Genomic DNA, 22,650 nt, shown 5'->3' on the forward strand with positions numbered 1-22,650 from the left:
CATACACGTAGTTTCACTGACCAAAAGAAACATCATTATTTGGTGCCATGACTGCATAGTGCTCCTTAATTCATTAGCAAGAAAACAACAAAATTACTGGTTAACATCAGTACTGATAACAAGATCTTACATCTTTATAAAAATCTAGCCTAGGCAGTCCAAACAGGACAAATCTATTAAACCATACTTTTCCCTTAAACTTAAAAAAAAAAAAAAAAAAAAAAAAAAAAAAAAAAGATTTCTTTCTTCTAGAAGATATTGCAACAAAGAAAAAGAAAAAACATTCTCCCAGAAGATTTCTCACGGGCACTAGTTTTGCTTATTTTCAGTACATGTACTACATATATAACCAAGGCAGCTCCTTCATTGCCTGTTTACCTGGGGATTTTTTGTTTGCTCTTGATTGCACCAAGTGAGACTGTCGAGGCAGCAAAGGTGATGAAGGCAGAGACATCGAGACACCTTTGGCCAGGCTCACCCTATAGCTGTCCTCTGCTGCGGGAAGACTGCTCACAGGAGAGTCACCACTGTGGCCAAGGGGCAGGACTGGAGAAGTCTCGGTACCAAAGTCACCTCCTAGAGTGGAGAGAGAACACTTAGGTTAAAGCATCCATTCATTACAACTTGATGCAAATTTAATTACTATAAACTATATTCTTAGAATATCATTCTCATATATCAGATGTGTGTATTGAATTTTTTTAAAGGTAACTTTTCCCCATTATTCTTGAAACTTTTTACCCTGTAAGGGAAAACTCAGGCATCAGTGAACTCGACTCCACATGCTTTTCTATACTACCCTAACTGATCTGATTTCAATCCCTAACAAAGGATCCAGAAAGCCACTGATCTGTGATTAGATCAACGTCAAGTATGAATGATCCACAAGCAGCTTTGATTTCAGCTAAAGGAAAAGGAGAGGGCTTACTGGCCTTACACGGGTACCAGTAAAACAGATTCAGATGCCAACCTTTCCAGAACTCCCAGGCCTCCACTGCCCCTCTCTAAAAAGAAAAGTCTAAGGGAGAGTCTAGCCTACATCCACATTCCTCCCCAGCACCATCCCTTGGTTCTCTCATCCCATCTACTCAACACTCCCCATGACACAGGGCCACCCTCTTCAAACTCAACCAGCCCCAAACCAGTCACAGGATTAGAAACACTGCTCACTTATTAGGCAGCTTCCACTTGACACTTGGCCCCTAAACAAGCTTGGGGACAAACAAGCTTACCATTATGAAATTAAACATTTTAGGGTAGGCAAAATCTCGAGAAGGAGAGAAGATGTAATCATCACAGTGTTGAAAGTATACAAGAAAGAGTATCCTGGCTGGAACTAGTCTCTCCCCTCAAAAAAAAACAAACCACATTTTCCTCCTATTGCCTCTCCCCACCAATCACCTTCCCTGAGTACTAAGGTGGAACTGAGGATATGCAGGGAAAGAATGTAAATCATTACCTGCTTCTTAAAAAGCATCTTCAAACTCTAAGTCACAGATGGAATTTGAAAGATGCATAAACTTTCCCACAAGCACATCAGTCTCTGTGACAAAAGCTATCTGACCGGTCCTTGCCATGCCTTCCTGGCTCCAAAAGCAAACAAAAAAATCACACAGACACAAACATACACACACAAAATCAAGGACTAGATTTTTAAAAAAGAAAAATGAAAGTTGTCTAGCTAGGCAGGAACTAAATTTTTGCAGATTTTTGTGTACAAGGCTCAAAAGGGATACGAACCAAACCATCAAGTTTCAAATGGTATCACTGTGCTTGTTTTTTTGTGTTAGGAGTCAAGAGGAAGTACAGTCACCCTCTCCATATATATATATATTTTTTTTGGAAGACGGAGTCTTGCTCTGTAGCCAGACTGGAGTGCAGTGGCATTATCTCAGCTCACTGCAACCTCCACCTCCCAAGTTCAAGCCATTCACCTGCCTCAGCCTCCTGAGTAGCTGGGATTACAGGCGCGTGCCACTATGCCCTGCTAATTTTTTGTATTTTTAGTACAGATGGGGTTTCACCGTGTTAGCTAGGATGGCCTCTATCTCCTGACCTTGTGATCTGCCCACCTCTGCCTCCCGAAGTCCTAGGATTACAGACTTGAGACACCACACCTAGTCCACATGCCTTACTTTTAAAGGCAACTCACAACAGAGCAGTGAACAGAAAGGCCTCACAATGGGGACATCAGCAAAGAAGATAATTTCAGTCTTCCCTGGATTAGGTATGCATGATTAGGTATATTTAATAAATTTGGGAAACTAAAGATTTATTGCTAATTGCCCAAATGACTGACATTTGAAGAAAAAAGATGAAAAAACTTTCACTGGAATTACAAAAACAAGGACACTCATGCAAATGCCCGGGGCAAAAAGTTCTGTCCTCAAGGGAGGGAAGCAGGCAGAAGTTAGAGGCCTTCACCTCCTAGAACCTGTGTGGATAGCAATGGCCACCAGGCTGGGCTCCCCACTCCTCACAAGATTCATCTACCTTGTTTCCCTAGCCAGCACTGTAAGATACCATTACCAGCAATCCCCAGAACCACAGGGGCCAGTCTTAGAGCACTGTGGATGAGCCTGGAATCTTTGAGAAACCACCTCGAGGCTTTCAGCCAGGTCACGAGGTTTCCCAGCTGCTTCCCCTCTTCAACTGTCTGGCAAGGAAACAGATCTTAAGGCAGAGCTGGGCAGCACCATGATGCCAGCTCACACTGGGGCCCGATGTCCTCTGTCCTGACAAACTTGTAAAAGCTGAGGGATAGTTGTTTTCTCATCACCACTTTAGTCTCACGTTGAGAGTGCAAGCAGGTGCTGTGGCTACAAGAACCACATCAGATCACCCAATTCATGCATGTATAGGCAAGAAACATCAGGAGATAGACTAGAACTTGGAAAGTGCTGAGGCCAGAGCCCCAGGACGTTACACACAAAAGACGTGTAGGGGAACTTAAAGAGTTGACATTGGTTTTCCATGTGGTTTGAAGACAGCTGCGTTGCCCTGTAGCTGTTCTTATACAGTGTAAATCACAGACCCAGCTAGTCAAATGGCTGTGGGATGGCCTCATAGGCCACAAAGGTACTGTCTCCCCTACTCACGAATGAGTATTACTGACCTATACAAAAACAAATAAAAACCCAGATTTCAAGTCCTTTAATTTGGATGAGGACACAAAAGAATGGAGAAATACATGTACAACCACCAGAAATAAACAGTACTGAGATAAGGTTTATTTTCTTAAATACTTAGGATTCTCCAACATAGTAAAAGAGAAATTAGGCATTGAAGGGAAAAAGAGAATTAAAGAGTTTCCTAATTACAAATTCTGCCCATAAACTTTGTTTATATCACACAAAGCAAATATTTTCATTAACTGCAAATGTGGTGGGGATGAGCTTCCAAAGCATACTGTAAGCATGAAGACCTTCAGCCTTTGGAGCAGCTGGGCTCCAGCACTATGATTTTATGCAGGCTGCAATAAAACAAGGCTTAAGAGCTAGGGGAAGGGGAGTTTCCATTTCAAGTTTACTTCACCATCTCACTATAATATCACTCTCAAACATGTTGTTCTGTTTGATTTGTTTTTCAGAAGCAATGAAAGATCTCTAACTTCCAGTATCTTTTTATTAGAAAGGCACAAAGTAGGGAGAAAAGTTTTATGTATGAGCAGGAAGCACAAAGCAGGGTGGCTCCAGCACTCTGGAGCCAGGAGTTTTAAGTGCTCAAGGGCAAATGGTTTATGGTCAAAGAAAGACAGCATCACAATGACGCCAGGGGTGGAAACTGCACATCTTAGGGGCATCCACTTGAACGATACAATATTGGTTCTGGACAACACCAGAAATTATCCAGTTAATTTAATATTCCTCAGCAGAAGCTCAAAGATGGTTAAGAGGAATTAAAGGTGTTTCACTGCAACAACCAGCACAGCTGGCACATTTTCTAACCCTTGAATAGATACTATTTTCTTTTAACTATGACCTATTTTATTCCCTACCTGAGATGGGAAGCACATTTCAATCACCCTTCCTTTTGCTGCAGGCAGAAATGCCAGGTAGGACAATGCAACCTCTCTAGGGTATGAAAACCATGTTATCAATGACCAGTAATTTACCTCCTCTGCTTCACTGGCAGGCATTTCCCATGGAACATTTACACACCACAGACAGTCCCATCTACCAAATGTAATCACATGGTCTCTCAGATGGGAGGCTGGGGCCTGGGAGGTAACCCTGAGGAACAGGGACCACAGCTAGCACCTCCCTACAACTGGTCAGCTCAGGCTCTAACATTCTTACCACTTCACACGTTTAAGAGCTTTAATTTGGGGAAAAAAATAGAGATTCCCCCAAACAGACACATTTTAAATCAGTATTTTAAATACGAAAGGAGTCAGCACACTTTGCTGCAAAGGGTCTGATAGTAAATATTTCAGGCTTTGCAGGTTACATATAGTCTCTGTTACTCATACACACACACACTCCTTTGCTTCTTTTAAGGGAATCATCAATTCCCTTAAGTCCAAAAACAAAAGTACATAAAGGGCAAGGGGGACACACAGACATCTGTAAGAACCTCTCTGTTCATAGTAAATAAAAATATATACCCATACAAATAAGTCAAAGTCATAGTTTGCAAAGATAACGGAATCATCAGACGACATAAAGCCATCCAATAAGGCATTTTAAATTGGCAGAAATGGCTTTGATAATAGTTCTTTATTTTAAAATGTTCTTACCATTACAGGCTATGAAAAGGGATTTCAGTTCATAATGGAAGAAAATGTGAATCTGGGAGATGAACGTTTAAAGGCAGCTATGCAGAATGGCAACGTCCAACATCACAGATTAAAGTACATGAAATGCAGGATTAGAGAAGGCTTTAAAAAATGAGGGCAACGAAGGAAGGGAGATGAAAGTAAAAGCACATTTCAGGAAGGGAAGGCCTGAGAAAGGCAAGGGTGAGCTTAGACACTCAGGTAAATAGGTCTGCAGAGGCAGGAAATAAGATTTCCATTTGTTGTGCCACTGAAGTGGCTGGGGTGGGTTAGAAGCTTCGAATAGAAAAAAAAAGATGTTCTGTTTATCCAGCTCCAGAAAACGGGTCTTGTGAAATGCATTTAACTAGGGCATTAAATGTGTTAGAGCATCTTTTGTGTAGTTCCCTCCTTAGAGTACACTGTTTTCTAAACATTTTCCATAGTAAGGTTTTATAACCACATAATCTTATATATAAATACACATATACAGAAACCTATATTTACAGAAAACTGAAAGATTTCTTCCACGAGATCCAGTATCATTTTTGGACCCTTCAAAAGGCTGCAACTAAAAGCACTTTAAGCCATTTTATGTCTTATAGAATCTCCTAATATACAGGCAGAGCATTTTCAAGATAAATGCATCCAAGAAAACAATTTTCAAAAACCTTATTCAGGCAATCATGACTTAAACAATACCACTAAGAGGCAAGAAAGCAGCTAACAACTAGAGTACAAGAAATCTAGCCAATAGGACAGCTTATCCTTTTGTCTTCGAAAATCCACCAAGTGGGATTTAAACAGACATCAGTAATACAGTCCTTACGGTTTTATTCTTAATACTCGATGGTTATAGAACTAAATGTATAAATGTGCTTTACCTTGAAACAGATGAGTAAACAGACTGGAATTTCCTCTCTAATTGTCAAAGGTTTCTCTTTAAGACATATAAACATGCCAGAGTTTCTGTGCTTTAAAAATAAATGACCTCAGAAAAACTCCCACCCCCAAACTCCCAGAGGGGTGCAATTTCAGATAAAGAAAGCATTTTTTTTTTTTTTTTTTTTTTAAAGATGTATTATGTGCCAGGACAGGGCTCTGGGTGCTTTATATATATTATTTTACTTAATCTTCACAGCCACTCCACAAACAAGGCATTGCTATTAGCCCCTTTCTCAGATGAGGAAACTGAGGCACAGAAAGGCTGAAGTATCTTGCCCAAGGCCACTGGCATATGTCAGAGCTGAATCTGAACCCAGGCAGTGGGATCTAAAGTCCACTGTCTCAGTATTGCTCCTTCTAGAGAAGGCTGAGAGATGCTTTCAACATTATGTCATTTTGCATACTTGATAAGGAAAACCAAAAATAGTATATGTAGGTCTACGCACAGTACTGGGCCACCACAGGAAAAACAAAACAAAACAAAACCTGTTCCCTCGTCTATTTTCACTTTTCGTGCCAGCTGGTTAATCGGCTCTATAGCACTCCTTTCGGGAGGTACCCAGACCCAGTGATCATTAATCTTCACTCAGTCACACCTTATGCTGTCACCATACAAGCGAAGTAGATCCAGGATAGGTGTTTAGTCACCAAGCACCCTAAATAGTTTCCTCTCCTCTCCGTGGGTATGGACATTTATTAACTCTTGCAGCTTCTGGGCCTGCAGCTTCTGTGACACAGCAGCACTGGGTTCAGTCACTGCCTGGAGCAATGAAGGGTGAAGTTGTGAGCTAGCTGTGGTGGAAGGCAACCTGGCAGGGTTTGTCTTCAATGTGCATGAAATTCGTGATTCTACATTTCCTCGCCAGCACAGACTTGACCAGGTCCACCTGTGGAACACACTGCAGCTTGAATTCTGTGGCTCTGCCAGGCCTACTGATGCTACACCTGATCAGAGCAGCAGTTCCCAATACCCTCCACACAGAGGGACCTGGATCCCTGCCCGGCCAGGCTGTTTTAACTGGTTGGGAAAATGGTATAGGAAATGGTCCTTAAAGTTCACCAAATGATTTTCCTGACAGCTAAGACCAAGAGCCACAGAAGCAAGAAGGTGGTCAAAAAGATCTGAATGCTTAAGCTACTTCCCAAGACAAACAGGTTGGGAGAAAAGGAAAAGAAACCACAGGGCCTACTGTACTAAGTAATGCAGATGATTAAAATATAAGTTTGCATTCCAAATGTACATTCCTTGAATGTATATATGTATGCATATATGGCATAGTATGTTTACATTTATACAAACATGGACACTTGTATAAGCACGGGGCGGGGGGTCTCCAGGAGGATACACATTGAACCAGTAGCAGTGGCTGCCTTTGGGAATGGGAACTGATCAACTGGAAGCTTGGGTGAAAGATATACACGTTTAGATGGTTTACATTTTTTCCTATGTGTACGTTTCTGTAAATATTTAAATGTATATTCCCAAAGATTGAGCCATGTGTAGATTTGAAGATCTTTAGGATAAATGGGCCACCTACTAAGGCCTAACCTGGCAAGTGGGTGAAATGAAGCTCTATTCCACAAAGCATGTGCTCAAAGTGACATGTGTGTTGTGTTCACTGCTCGGAGGCAAGCTCGTTTGCAGTTGACTACAGTGGACATGGGCATGACAGGAAGAGGAGTGCCAGTGCCCCACTCCAAAGGTCAGATGCTGCAGTGCTGAGTCCACCACACTCCTGTCATTGATGGGCTCCGGGTCGGCTGCCATTTCTTCTCTTCCCACCCTTCACTCTGTTTCTCTTCCAGGTCCTGGTCATCTCTGCTTTTGGTGGCAGGGCATGGACACACTTACAGACACCTACTCACAGGGGACATGAATAATCCAAAGCCCCAGGAAAATATCCGGTCTGCCAGGGAGGAGAGAGGAAAAGACAGACATGAGGGGTGGAGCGTAATGGGAGGACAGAGAAGAAAGCAGATGCTAAAAAGGAAGCAAATGAGGCAAGACAGGACCAAGGAATTGAGAAGCAAAGAGAAGAGGGGGAAAAGCCACTCAAGGAGCCGGGAGGGGTGGAAGTGGGTTGCAGGTGATAAACGCATGAATTCCTGTTTCTATTTAAAACTGCATCTGGCTAGTTGTCCTGGCAAAGCCTCTCCCAATACCCTAGTAAAATATTTAACTACAAAGTAAGACAAAATTCACAAGTTCCAAAAAAACCATACCAAAACAACGGGACTGCCAGGAAACAAAAGAATTCCCGGTAATTTTAAAGATGACAAAAGAGGATCTTTTGTTGTTGAAACAAACAATTGGTGGCCCAACCACACTACAGTCTAGGAAACATGAGAGCCCAGCCCACCGTGGAGGAAGGAAGATGGCGAACTCCTGACCCTGGAGTCAGCCTCCATATCTCCACCCGGTGTCTACCAGCAGGAACAACACATACAGATCAGTAAAACCCAGATGAGTATATCTTTTCTCTTTTGATGATAACCATCTCCCAAACACCGCCCAAAATAATCAATGACAGGACTGAGAAGACAGATTAATAAAAGGAAAGAAAACATCTTGAAGACTCAAAGACGACTAAACAAAATTCTGTGAACTGCTTGGCACCATCAATAGAATATAGGATGGCCTGGCCTCCAGACTCTTCATAGAGTGTTTCTTTCCTGATGACAAACTCTACCAAGGGTGTCCAATCTTTTGGCTTCCTTGGGCCACACTGGAAGAAGAATTGTCTTGGACCACATGTAAAATACACTAATGATAGCTGATGAGCTTCAAAAAAAAGTCACAAAAAAAGTTTCAATGTTTTAAGAAACTTTACAAATTTGTATTGGGCCACATTCAAAGTCATCCTGGGCCTCATGTGGCCCACAGGCCATGGGTTGGACAAGTTTAAGCTATAGTATAGACTAAGGCATTCTGTACTATATATCTATGTCATAGACTATTAAAGATAAGCAAAGAAAAGCAGAAAATTTAAAAAGCGCTAACAAAATCATGATCTACATTTCAGGTAGGCAAGGAGAATTGACACTATAGAAAGCCTAGTCCATGATAAAGACAATAAGCACGGGAAGGTTTCCCCGGGAACCACGGGGAAGAGGCTAAAATTTTAACAATGTGGGAAAATATTATAGATACGGGAAACAAAAACCTTTCTCAGAAGAAATAAGAAGGTAAAGTAATTTTTAAAAAATTATCACAGGCATCCAAGTAAACATTAAAAAGATGTTTTAGTAGGATACAAACAAAACCCCAGAGATCCTGAAAGGCACCAGAGCCCAACTGCACTCAGACTTTGTCAGTTTCCTGGGACTGCTGCAACAAAGTTCCACAAATGGGGTGGCCTAAACAACACAAGTTTTTCTCACATTTCTGGAGGCTACAAGTCCAACATCAAGGTGTTAGACAAGGCCATGATCTCTCTGAAGGCTCTCGGGAGAGTCTAGTCCATGCCTTTCTCTTCCTTTCTGGTGAGGCTAGCAATCCTTGACACTCCTTGGATTATGGATTCATCTCTCAAATCTCTGCCTGCATCACCATATCGCATTCTTCCTCTGTGTCTGTCTCTCCTAAGGACAACAGTCATACTAGATTAGGACCCACCCTAACCCAGCATGACTTCATCTGAATTTTGTGACAGCTGCAAAGAACAAATTTCCAAACAGGATCCCTTTAACAGGTATCAAGGGTTGAGACTTCAATGTACCTTTTTGGGGAACACAATTTCACCCACAGCCCTTCTCCCCTCCCCTCCAACAATGAAAGCCAGAAATCAAAAAACTCAACATTGGCCAGGCATGGTGGCTCATGCCTGTAATCCCAACCTTGTGGGAGGAGAAGGTAGGAGGATCGCTTGAGCCCAGGAGGTTGAGGCTGAAGTGAACTGTGACTGTGCCATTGCACTGCAGCCTGGGCAACAAAAGGACACCCTGTCTCAAAAAAGAAAAACAAAAAAGCAACATCTGCAAAACTTGAGGGAGACAAAGAGCACAGCCAAATCTTCTAAAACTGTACCAGGCTATCATACATGATATCAACCAGAAAACATTCTCAGATACTCAAAAGCTCAGAAAATGTACAACCCATTAATTCTTCTGAAAGAAAAAAGTTCCTCTAGAGAAAAAAACAGAATTCACTACTCAACAGTAGGGACATTATGGTTTAAAAAAAAAAAAAAAGAAACTCTATAACCCCATCCTGGCCTTCCAGCACTTCACTCAACCTACCCCTCTTCCACAGCCTTCTCATTCAGGAAACAGGCTTTTTGAACCACTTCCTTCACCCCACAGTGCAGAAAGAATCTCTTACCTTATCTGGAGACCCTTAAAGCAATAACTGGTACTGCCCAGCCAGAACTTGCTAACAATAGTTCACATTTTTCACATGATTGGGACACTGGGCAAGGAAAGCTCTCTTTATCCCCACCCACCCCTCTAAACAAGCAGAGTAGCACAGAACACCACAATGACTGTTTTCATTGCCAAGGAACTGAAATTACAAAAAAAAAAAAAAAAAGTTTACCATGTGAACATTTTCAAAAACATGTACAACAAACACTTAAGCTAGTATACACAATCTTTTATATGCTGCCTAATGACAGCAGAAAAATAAGATACATGACCCAAAAGTTAGAAGGAAGTAAGAAGTTGATGGTGGTTATTTTGAAGGGGGAAGTATGAATGTTTTCCCTTCCTTTTATATTTTCAGTTTGACATATATTCTGACATGTTTTATAAAATAAAATATAATTTTCTAATGCACATTTATTTGAAACTTAAATTTGTATCCATCTCCTTTTGTTTCCAGAGGTTCCCCTGCAAGCTGCCACACTGGACACCTTTCAAGTTTGAGGCTCCTGCTCTCATGAGTACTCTTCCAGGAAGGTCTCATTTTTCCCCTATTCAGGCACCTTGAGCTATGCCCACTGTTGTGGTTCAATCTGCCTGCCACAAACTTGCCCTTGTCTGTGTAGCTCCAACTGCCCATATCCAGGTCTCCCTAGTGTCAGATGGTCTTTCCTATTGATTGTTCTCATAATGAAGTTCTGGATCAGCTTCACCCTACAGATACTGCAGGGTCCAAGATCCAGTGCCTTACTCTAGGTGCTTTAAAGCACTAAAAAGGAACCTCGCTGCCCCAGCTATCTAAACTCTGACCTCCCTGCCTTTGACCTGCAATCTCACCCAGTTAATGCTTTAACATAAACTTTCCGAAAACAATCCAGACACACCCTCTTAACTTATAATAACAGAGAACACCACATTTTTTTCACAGCACTTTCTTGAAGGCGACATGAGAAATGACAACGGTAGTGGACCACCATGCTGCACATGTCATGTCTATGTTAATGGTGCCCCCAGAGCTGTACACTGAAGCCGACCCAGGGAGGACAACTACCCACAGGATACCCCACTGCTAAAGCCATTCTCCATCCCAATTACTCACCAAGACCCCGAAATTATGCCAGAGGCTACTTATCCTCGAACTTTACATACTGTTTCGTTCCTGAGTAATACAACAGGATTTATATTGACTTCTGTTTTACCTGTGTTTGTATGCCTGATAGAGTTTGAACATTTGTCCCTTCCAAATCTCATGTGGAAATGTAATCCCCACTTGGTGGGGCTTAGGGGGACGTGTTGGGTCATGGGGATGGATCCCTCATGAATGGCTTGGTGCCCTCCCAGCAGTAATGAGTGAGTTCTCACTCTATTAGTTCACGTAAGATCTGATTATTAAAGAGCCTGGCACCTCCTCCCTCTCTGGCTCCCTTTCTCGCCATGTGACCTGCCTGCTCCCCCTCGGCTTTCCACCAGGAGTAAAGGCTTCCTGAGGCCTCACCAAAGCAGATGCTGGCACTACAGGCTGCAGAATCGTGAGACAAAATAACCCCACTATCTTTATAAATTACCCAACCTCAGGTATTCCTTTATAGCAATGTGAAATGGACTAATACAATGCCCATTGTGTATATCTGCCCTAATAATGATGATTAAGCGGCAATTCTTAAGTGCTTCCTTTCTGTGCCAGACATCTTGCTAAGCACTTTATGTCCATTTTGAGTTGCTATAAAAGAATACCTGAGGCTAGGCAATTAATAAAGGAAAGAGAGTTCTTTAGCTAATCATTCTTCAGGCTGAGAAGTTCAAGGGCAAGGCCATGGCTTCCCCGTGCATCACGACATGGCACGGCAGAGACAGTCAATGGAGAAGTGGAGATGAGCAAAGAGAAGACAACCTGAGAAGTGTCCTGGCTTTATTACAACCCACTCTCTTGGGAACTAATCCATTCCCATGAGGACTCTCCCGGTCTTGCCAGAGCAAGAACTCACTTGTTGCAAGAGAACAGCAAGCCATTTATGAGGTTTTGGTGGGAATAAACCACAGCAATACATTAACTGAATTATTCACACCATTTCTTTTGAAATCACACTGTCACTGCCCTCTTGCTGCAGATGAGGAAACTAAGGCTTGGAGGAAGGCAAATTGCCTAGGATCCCCTAGCATAGAAGTGGCAGATCCAGAATTGAACCCAGGCAGTTTAACCCCAGAGTCAGAACTCTTAATCACAGTACCAGGCCGGACTGTCCCAGATAGTGTATTTCCTAACCAAGGTGTATACTAAGCATGGAGCATTGCTTGGTGCTTAAGAAAGCCTGACTTAGCCCCAGATAATTTCGCAAGTCATGTTTCCCTGAGTGATAATTGTCAGGAACATTCTGTCACGTTGGACATGCTGACATTTTGGGGGTGGAAAAATAAGTGGAGAGGAAAAAGACTTTCAGAACAATACTAGAACCAGTACACCACCCCCTCACTAACGACTCAAATCCAAACTCTGGCAGTACCGTCAGCAAAGCTGTCTGCCAACAGGCCTCATTACAAGACAAGGGAGAGAATAAAAGTGAGCTGCCACCATTTATCTTATTTCAACTCCTTACAAGGAAAATGGGATCATTTTGGGGAAAAAATGCCTCAAAGTTTCTAGGCAGTATTTAAAGTTTCTTCTCCACAAAAACATGTTCAAAAATACTACCAACTCAGTCCACATTCCAGAAAAAAGCAGACTAAATCCACCATGTACATGTGGCTAAATAACAAGGTCTTTCCCAGGTCTATATTGGGGGGCTAGGAGTGAAGGAGAAAATGAGATGACTGCATTTTCTCTACCTTATTTGTATGTGTCTTGTGTATTTTATTTACTTTATCCCTATTCCACCAAAAGCAGCAAAAAAAAAAAAAAAAAAAAAAATCACTGCTCAGTTTTCCAAACAGCAGCCTCAATGACATGTCTGGTAAAATATCTTAGCAACAATGTCAATATTGTCTCACTACAGCTAACCATATTAACATTCCACTCTAATCATGAATTCTCAAATACAAAATGGAATGTGAATTACTTACTTCATTCATTTTTTTTGAGTATCACTCTGGGAAAGAGCCCTCTAACAATTTCTATAAATTGGCATGTAAATTAAGCATCAAAATTCTATAGCTATTACTTTTTGTGTATCTCACTTGCAAGTATCAGTAAGAAAAATTAAGCAAATGTTGACAAGGAAATTAACATAAATATAAGAACGAAACAAAATACACTGACAAATTACTTTGATCAAATACTATTCCTGTGTTATTTCTCTAATGGAACCCTTTCACTCATCTGCTTATATATTTGTATTCCAAGTTTATCTTTATAGTACGGCCAAGAACAGAATTTACTAGATAATGAGGGATCTTCTAAGAGTTGTTAAAGTCACATACAACATGGCTGGTGGGGACAGGCTCTGTAGAGACACAGGAACAAAGAGCATACCAGTGGCTCCCGAACATGGTTAACCATACAAAAATTATTAAAAAAAAAAAAAAAAAAAAAAAAAAAAAAAAGCCAGGTGTGGTGGCTCACACCTGTAATCCCAGCACTTTGGGAGGCCAAGGCAGGCAGATCACTTGAGGTCAGGAGTTCAAGAAGAACCTGGTGAACATGGTGAAACCCCATCTCTGTTAAAAATACAAAAATAAGCCAGACATATGGCATGTGCCTGTAGTCTCAGCTGCTCAGGAGGCTCAAACAGGAGAACTGCTTGAACCCGAGAGGTGGAGGTTACAGTAAGCCAATATTGTGGCACTGCACTCTAGCCTGAGAGACAAAGCAAGACAAGACTCCATCTTAAAAAATAAATAAAAATAAAAGTAGATGCTTGGACCTCAACACTAAATTCAGTAGGTCTTATGGGAATTTGAGTCACAAGGGCCTAAGTAAACTGGCCAGGTTTAGGAATCACTGCACTACACAATTACACTAGATCCCATTCTTGTTAAGCCAAAGGTGCACACTGAATCTTTGAACGTGCATGCATCTTTGCAGACACAAGGGTTTTTGGTTTTAGATCCCTGCATTCAGGCCTCATATCCTTGCCCCCTTCTGTCTCCTAGCAAACACATACCCCCCAAGCCTGTTTATACCAACTGTCCCTACAGCTCTCTACTAAGGACATGCCTATTACCATGGCTTTTTCCTCCATCTGCTCCAGATGGAAAGGCGAGGGCCGTGTTTGCCACACAGACAAGTGAGCCAGGAAACAAAAATATCATAGATGCCACCATTTACCCAAGTCAAAAGGACAGTGTAAAGAAGCAGAAAAGCAAGGCAAAATGGTATAGAAATTACCGTAAGTTATAGTAACATTTGTAAAATGCTTACTGTGGTTCAGGCACTGTTGTAAGCACTGTAATTTTTTTTGACAAGTTTAAAACATGTATTTAAAAAACAATTTATCAAATATTTACTCTGCTGACTCAGAAGCCCTTGGTGCAGGGTGGGGTGGGAGTGAGCAGCTGCCCAGCAGAGCAAGACTGCAGGGGTGTGGCCCTCTCTCCCATGCCCTTCTGTTCAGACATCCAAGGGGCCCGTGTGCACCCCCGGGATCACATGACCAGAAAAAAGGAACCCAGAGGTTTCTTTAGTCTCTGCTTACCAGGGAGGCTGGGTGCAGCCCTGCTGGTCCACCTCTGAGCAGGGCACCCTCAGATGGGGCAGAGCAGGGTATGGCTGGGCGGGACAGGGCTGGGAAGAAGGTGAGCTCTGGAAGAGTCTGATGGTAGCATATAGGGTGTTGCCTCCTGCCTGCAGGTGGGGAGCAACCTGACCGAGTGGGCTGAGAAGGGCTGGTCACCAGGCCTGGATCCCCCCAGCTTCTTTGGTCATAGGCTGACATCAGAGTAGTGGCTCATGGGAAGCGGTTAGCTGGAGGGTCTGAGGCCTGGCCCATAGGATCAGGGAGGAGCTGGGGGAAAGTACCGTGAAGGAGGGGCAGCAGACTCAGGTTTCTGCCCTGCATCCCCCTCCTTCCGCTAGGGTTTTCCAAGCCAAAGTCTGTCACTTACTTTAAAATATAAAAGGAAAAAGAAAAAAGCACGTAAGCAACGTTACAGACAACTATACCCCCATACACAATATCCAAACTGTTTTCTCATCTCCCGTCAACTTTTCTCCAACACAATATAGTTGTCTGTTTTCTTTTTTAACCTTTTTACTGTCACATCTCCATTTGGGAAGACCAGGGCATGACTGCTGGTGGTGACATGCACACAGAAGGTAGAGCCTATCTTTGGCCAGAGGGAGGTGGGAGCACCAGTCCCTGCCACATACTCAATCCACAGACACCCACTGGCCAGCCCTTACTTTGGCCCCCATTAGAGGGTAGTGGGGCAAGAACAGGTGGTCCCAGGGGCTGAGCAACCAGGACTTCTGGCCTTCCCACCTGGACTACCTCTACACCTTTCTCAATTTAAAGGACAGTCTCACTTTGGGCCAGAAACCACTATTACATGAGGGATGGACACTATACATTTAGAATGTGGACACCTGGTTACGATGGTGGAACTATAAAGACAGCAGCCAGTTTTCTTCCTTGCCTTCTGCTGAAGGTAATCCTCCCTCTTACTGACTGAAGCTCTGGTTCCAGCTGTGCTCGTGAGCAATTCCTGGCTTCGCACAGTTATAAGGCCATGCTACGGACTAGCTGCTGGCTCAACTGACCCTTCCTCCTGAGAGGAGGACATGGTGGGGCATGGCTTGCTGGGCCTGGCCTACTATTCCCACAGGGAGCCCAAGGTAGAGTGAGCATGTGAAACTTAGCTTGCCACCTTGGCCACCACACACTGCTCTAATCGCAACACCATACCAACCAACCACTTCAAAACTCACCTGCTGGTCAGGAAGCAGGAGGCCGTCTGGCTGGCTGAGGGATAGGGCACAGTGCAATGGAAGGCATCAGAAACCCCAGCGGAGCCGGACTGTATACACAGAGCCACTCTAGGCAGCCGCACTCTTAGCCTCTTCCACTTCAAGGAGTCAAAGCAAATCTCAGGCTCCAGGGACAGAGGAGGAACTGCCTTCATTCCAGGCCCTCACTCTGGAAAAAGGGGTGATGGGTAGCCTAGGCCTATGGAGAACCAGTCTGTCATCAATCTTTGCAAAGCAAGGCTATTCTTTTGCCAACTTGATTCAGAATGCTCTGCCTTCAAGGTACTAATTTCACACAGGAGATATACCAGGTATAGTTACTGAGCTGGGGTTATCCATAGAGATGGAGCACCACAGACCCTAAGAGGTCAAGCCACACTGGAGTGGGAAGACCTTCCACCTTCTGACCATACGAGGCAGAAGGCTCCAGGTCCTGGAACCAGACTCTCCCCTGGGTTTTCCTTGTGCTGATGGCAAATGCTGAACAAGTCTCACATCCTTTACTTCTAAGCCCAGGGATGCAGTCTCACTCCCTGACACTGCTTTCTTATAGAAGTAGTAAGTCTGGCTGTTAGGGAAACCACCCTCAGGGGTATGAGAAGGGGAAGTGTTCACTTTCCCTGTCTCCCATAATTCTAGAGGTGGGGTGACACTCTCCCCAGGCTCTCCAATCCTACAGAGCTAGTCCAATCTCCAGGCAAGGCCCAGATGCCCTGGGACTTAGCTCGGGGAGGGAGCTATAGGCATGGGGTGCTCATCTGTTCTGGGGCTGCAGAGCCCTGCCCCTTTTCTAGGTGGCAGTAGGAACACAGAAGCTAAGGCCACCAAAATCCTGTTTCTAGGAAATCTCCCAGAAACATTTAAGTAGACTACCAAATTACCCTTTCTCAATTAAAAAAAAATCATTAAACTGCTAAAACCCCTCCCATGTACTTCTTCTTGTAAATCAGATATTTGTATAAACAAAAGTAAAGGCAAAAATAAGGATGTTTTCAAAGGGAACTTACTTTTTATGTGATAAAGACATGCACTTGTGGGTGGGTAGATGTAAATTCTCATTTGTGTTTTGAAATCCCAAATTAATGAACATGATAAACTGTCATTGCTGGCACTGGTTTTACCCCAAGTGGTACTGTCTGACTCTGAGTCCTTGTTGGATCCCCCCAATCTTCCCCTAACTCCAAACCTTTTCCTTTCCATTGATTTGGGACAGCCCTTGTCGAGAAAGCACTGTAATTTATTTAATCCTCACAATGGAGAGGACATAAATACTGTTATTATCCCCACTGTATAGATGCAGGTGAGACCAAGCAGCCTGGCTGCTATACTGCCCAAAACATTGGCTTTGGAGACAAACTAGGTTCAAATCCTGGCTCTGACACTCAGTAACTATGTAGTCTTAAGCTAGTTCTTTGACCCCTATTAATAAGCTATTGATGATGTGAGTAATTGTTTTTTATTGTTTTTTTTGAGATGGAGTCTCGCTCTGTTGTCAGGCTGGAGAACTGTGGTGTAATCTCGGCTTACTGCAGCCTCTGCCTCCAGGGTTCAAGCGATTCTCCTGCCTCAGCCTCCTGAGTAGCTGGGATTACAGGCACGTGCCACCACACCCGGCTAATTTTTGTATTTTTAGTAGAGACAGGGTTTCACCACGTTGGCCAGGATGGTCTCGACCTCTCGACCTTGTGATCCATCCACCTGGGCCTCCTAAAGTGCTGGGATTACAGGCATGAGCCACCACATTCATGCCTGTAATACAAACATACAGTACACTGTCTGATACACAGCAAACACACACACACAAAAAAAACTTTTCAGCCAGGTGAGGTTGCTCATACCTATAATCCCAGTTACTAAAGATGATAAGGCATGAGGATCACTTGAGATCAGGAATTCAAGATCAGCTTGGGCAATATAGCAAGACACCATCCCTTTAAAAATAACAACTTCTCATAAGTGCTATCATATTTTCTCCAGAAGATTCATTTTATGCTGAACTAAGATTCACTTTCTAGTTTCCAATGTCTTGAATACAGCTATCTCATTCCTCTCCCCGACAACATTTGAGTATGAAAAACTCCCAATATAAATTTAAATATCTGTACAAGTATATTTTATTGTTCCTTGCTTAATGGACATTTCCCAAAAGCAGGTACACCATATGTTTTTTTTTAAAAAAAAAAACTCTACATAAACATTATCATACCTTTTAAAAAAAAAAAAAAGATTTAACCCTCACAATTACTTAATGATACAGATGATTTTGTAGGCAAGAAAACAGGTTCAGAAAAAATTATTCAAAGACAACCAGTAGGCATATTCAAACTGAGACTCTTAGGTTACTTAAGTTTTTTAAGTCAAATCAGCACCTTTAAGATGCTGCTTCCATAAATCGGAGGGATTAGCGGAACTGCTGGAGGAGTCCAATAACCATGGTAACAATTTAATGGATGGAGGGGAAAGACCCTCCAGAATCTCTAATCTTCAGAATCTTGGAGCTAAGGATGTAGCTCTAAGAGGTTTAATCAGATTAGCAGAATCAAAACTCACACACAAAGCAGGGAAATAAAGAGAGCTGACCTCCATGAAATATTGCTTTGTAACCTCTCAGTTTTCAACAGTGAATTTGTAGAATTGATACAAAATCTTTCACTTAATCCTATAAAAAATAAAGCATGACTTACATGAATCTTTTTAGGCTTTATAATTGAAAATTAAACAAGACACACATTTGCCTTGCTTAGAACTTTAGTAAGCGATCAGTAATTAACCACTTACCAAAATATTAAAACAGCTACTGAATCCAACAGAAAAATAGGTAAACAGGCAGGACAGAGTAAGAAATTTAAATTTTTATTTATTTTTGACAAATACTGACGTAACATCTACTATATGCCAAGCATGGGCTTGAGCCCTTTATAAATAGTAATTCATTTAATCCTCACAAGTGAATAACAGGGCACAGAAAGGTTAAGTAATTTGCCCAAGTTCACACAGCTAATAAACTATGGAGCCAGGATACAAACCCAGGCAGTATGGTTTCAAACATCTCATAAACATAAAATGTGTTTGAATTCATTCTTAATAACTGCATAATTAAAAACAACAGACACAATTTTGCCTCCCATGCTGGCAAAGATGAAATTGTTTGATTATAACCCACGCTGATAAGGATTTGAATAAACAAGTATTCTCTTATATTACTGGTGGAATTGTAAACTTAACACTACCTTTTCAGGGACAATTTGTCAAAATCTAGAAAAATTATACATGAAGAAACCTGTTACCCAACAGTACTTCTTACAACTATTCTTATGAAAGCACAGGCAGTTGTGTACAAGGAGATTCACTCTAGAACTGATTTGTAATAAAAATAAAAAAATACAGCTTAAGTGTCCATCAGCAGAAGAATGAAATAAATTATAGTATAACTACCCAATGTAATACTTAGCCACTTTTTAGAAGCCTATATATTGGGATGTGCCAATATGAAAAAAATGTATAAAAATGCAATCAACATAGTAATTAATGGAACAAAGGGTATTATAAAGCTAATGTGGGGTTTCTTAAGGATCTATATATATATTGATGTGTGTTCATATGCACATATATGCACAGAAAATGTCTAGAAGATCATCTAAATAATAATTAATTGCCTTTGGCGAAGGAAAAGAAGCAGAGAAGACATAGGGATAGTGTCTGTTCTTTGTCTTTAATACCATCAGACAGCTTTTGTTTTTGTAATTGTACGCTATATTTATTACATTCATGGAGTTTGAATGGCTTTACAAAAACATGCTATTTCAGAAGAAGATGGAATTAGGACAGTCTCAAGGATACCAAGAAAAACTTAGCTTTAAAATACTGAAAAAGAAATGTAAGCCAGGTGTCTAGGCACACGCCTGTAATCCCAGGGCTTTGGGAGGTGAAGGTAGAAAGATCACTCGAGGACACAGTTCAAGCCAATCTGGTCAACATAGCAAGACCCTATCTGTACAAAAAATTTAAAAATTAGGCAAGTGTAGTGCTGCATGCCTGTAGCCCAGTAACTAGGGAGCCTGAGGTGGGAGGATTGCGTAAGCCCAGAAGTTAGAGGCTACAGTGAGCTATGATCACATCACTGCACTCCAGCCTGGGTGACAGAGCAAGATTGTCTAAAAATAAATTTTAAAAAGAAATAGATATTACTCAGTAACTCAGTCTAGATTGAGACCATATAAGAATCTCACAAATAATCCTTCCAGGGGAAAAAAAAATCTAAAGGGGAAAAAAAGTCAAAATGAACATCCCTGAAGAAAGAAATTATAAAGAAAATGTACTATTTTCCATGTCAGGGATAGAGATATAGAGATATAACATAGAGATATGTTTTCCTTTATGTTTACTCAGTAGAAGAGATAAAAATAAAGGAAGCCAGCCAGAGATACAGTATAAACCACTATCATACAGTCAAAAACTATACTTTGAGTCCATCTTTGCTTTAACTACATGACTTTGGACTAACTATATGACTTTGGGTAGTTGCTCAATGCCTCTTTTTCCAAGTGTTTCTCAAATGAGAAATTGAACTCAATTTCTAAGATCCTCCTAAGATCTAAAACTTAAAAATTTCATTACTTTATCATAGCTTGAAAAACAATCTCTACACATAATCTAAGAACACACAGCCATGGATAAAAGTTTGCACTTATGAATATAGCAATTTATTAAGGAAATGTTGCTGGAAGTATCCCTGTCCACCGTTGGGAACTCACCAGGAGTCAGGCTTCCGGCACATCTGGGTAGAGAAGGAACTTTGACATCTTTGGCTGTGCACAGAGGCAGAATGTTATCAAGTACTGTGGACAACTTGATGACTCAGTGGAGTTGCTTTAATGCTTTTATTTTGGTTTCTTTATAAATTCTTGAACGTAAGCCAATCAGACTAGTGGATCTCTAGCTCCAGCACAAACATGAAATGATAGCAATGCACACAGAAACTTTAATCATAGAACATAGGCAGTTTTGCCATCAGCGACTTCAGTAAAAATTCTCCCAGAAGTGACTTTATGTAAAAACCCCATTACTACATACAACAGCCACATTAGGAAACAGGAAGAACAAGACTAATAAGCCCCTCACAATCTCAACAGAAAAAACAAGTACAAGGGCATGAAAACAGACAATCACTGAAAAAGAAATGTAACAGTAATAAATACTGAAAGAGGTCTACCAATCTCAAAGAAATGCTAATTAAAAATAATGAAGAGAAAGTTTAAACCTATAAAAGTGGCAAAGATGACTCAAACCCACAAATACCCCCCAGTAGTAGGAACCGTGCAAGCAGGAACACTCACCTACACAGGTGGCAACCAACACAAGCTTTCTAGAAAACAATTTGGCAAGAGACACTAACAGCTTATAAAATGTTTACTTCCTTTCCCTATTAATTCCATGCCTGAAAACATATTCTACTAAAATAGTTGACAATTCATACAAAGGTATGTGTTTTCTAGAGGGTTTTTTAAATAGAAAAAATATGGAAACAAAACAGGCCCAAATAAAATCATGTCATCATGTACCTTGGTACAATAAAATCTTAGGCTTCTTTTTTCTTTTTACAAACTAATGACATATTTTAAAAGGATAAAGTAAAAAATACAGAGTATCTTGGGTTATTTGCTTCTAAGTGTTATGAGTGTTTTCTATTTTTTTTGTGGAGACAGGGTCTTACTACTCTGTCACTCGGGCTGGAGTGTGGTGGCACAATCACAGCTCCCTGAAACCTCGACTTTCCAGGCTTAAGCAATCCTCCCCCCCAGCTGAAACTATAGGCATGTTCTGCAACACCTGACTCGTTTTTTTTTTAATAGACAAGGTCTCACTATGTTGCCCAGGCTGGTCTCAAACTCCTAGGCTCAAACAATCCTCCTGCCTCAGCCTCCCAAAGTGTTGGGATTACAGGGGTTAACCATTGGGCCCAGCCTATTTTCCAAATTATGTACACTGAGCATATAAACATTGGGCATGGATTCAAATACTGATATTCACTCTCATTTTTACTTCTCTAGCAGTTTAAAGAAAATCTTAAGTAGAATAAACATTCTAAGTCATTGACAGTTTTTTCTTCCTTAGAACAGAAAATAATGGTGTGTTTCATGATCAATTCCACAGGGTGTCATGTTTATAAAAAGAACACTAAAGTACTATAGATGAATTATGCTCCCAAAATTCCTATGTCGAGGCTCTAACTCCCAATGTGATGGTATTTGGAGATGGGGGCCTTTGGGATACAATTAGGTTGGATGAGATCGGATTAGATGGTTGGGTTATGTGAGCACAGGGCCCTCATGATGAGATTAGCACTCTTAGAGGAAGACACCAGAAAACTTGCTATCCCTGTCTCTACCATGTGAGAACACAGGGAGAGAGCAACCAACTACAAGCACCCAACCATGCTGACACCCTAATCTCAGACTTTCAGCCAGCAGCAGGGCAAGGGGACATAAGTTTCTATTGGTAAAGCCACTCAGTCAATGGTGCTTTGTTATGGCAGCCCAAGCAGACTAAGACAGCACAAAGATGTACTATCAAAAATCAAAACATTTTTAACATCTGGTACTTGGAAAGAAACCTTCTAGATAAGTCATATAGAAAATTGCTTGGTGGGGAGTGAAGAGCAAGCCCTCACAAAGAAACAATGCACTAACAT

The 22,650-nt window shown here is 41.6% G+C and overlaps 1 protein-coding gene across 10 annotated transcripts in view; it reads right to left on the reverse strand.

Moving 5' to 3' along the window:
• The window catches only part of TANC1 (tetratricopeptide repeat, ankyrin repeat and coiled-coil containing 1), a 251,585-nt gene that overhangs the window by 134,758 nt on the left and 94,177 nt on the right, over positions 1-22,650 (reverse strand). For all 10 annotated transcript variants that reach the window (XM_021665895.2, XM_064382718.1, XM_064382727.1 and 7 more), the window contains one exon: positions 379-576. In XM_021665895.2, coding sequence (XP_021521570.2) covers positions 379-576 — 198 coding nt within the window. The remainder of the gene's footprint in view (positions 1-378; positions 577-22,650) is intronic.

The sequence above is a fragment of the Aotus nancymaae genome, unplaced genomic scaffold, assembly GCF_030222135.1.
Source record: "Aotus nancymaae isolate 86718 unplaced genomic scaffold, 86718_ANA_hifiasm-v0.15.2.pri h1tg000029l, whole genome shotgun sequence".
NCBI lineage: Eukaryota > Metazoa > Chordata > Mammalia > Primates > Aotidae > Aotus > Aotus nancymaae.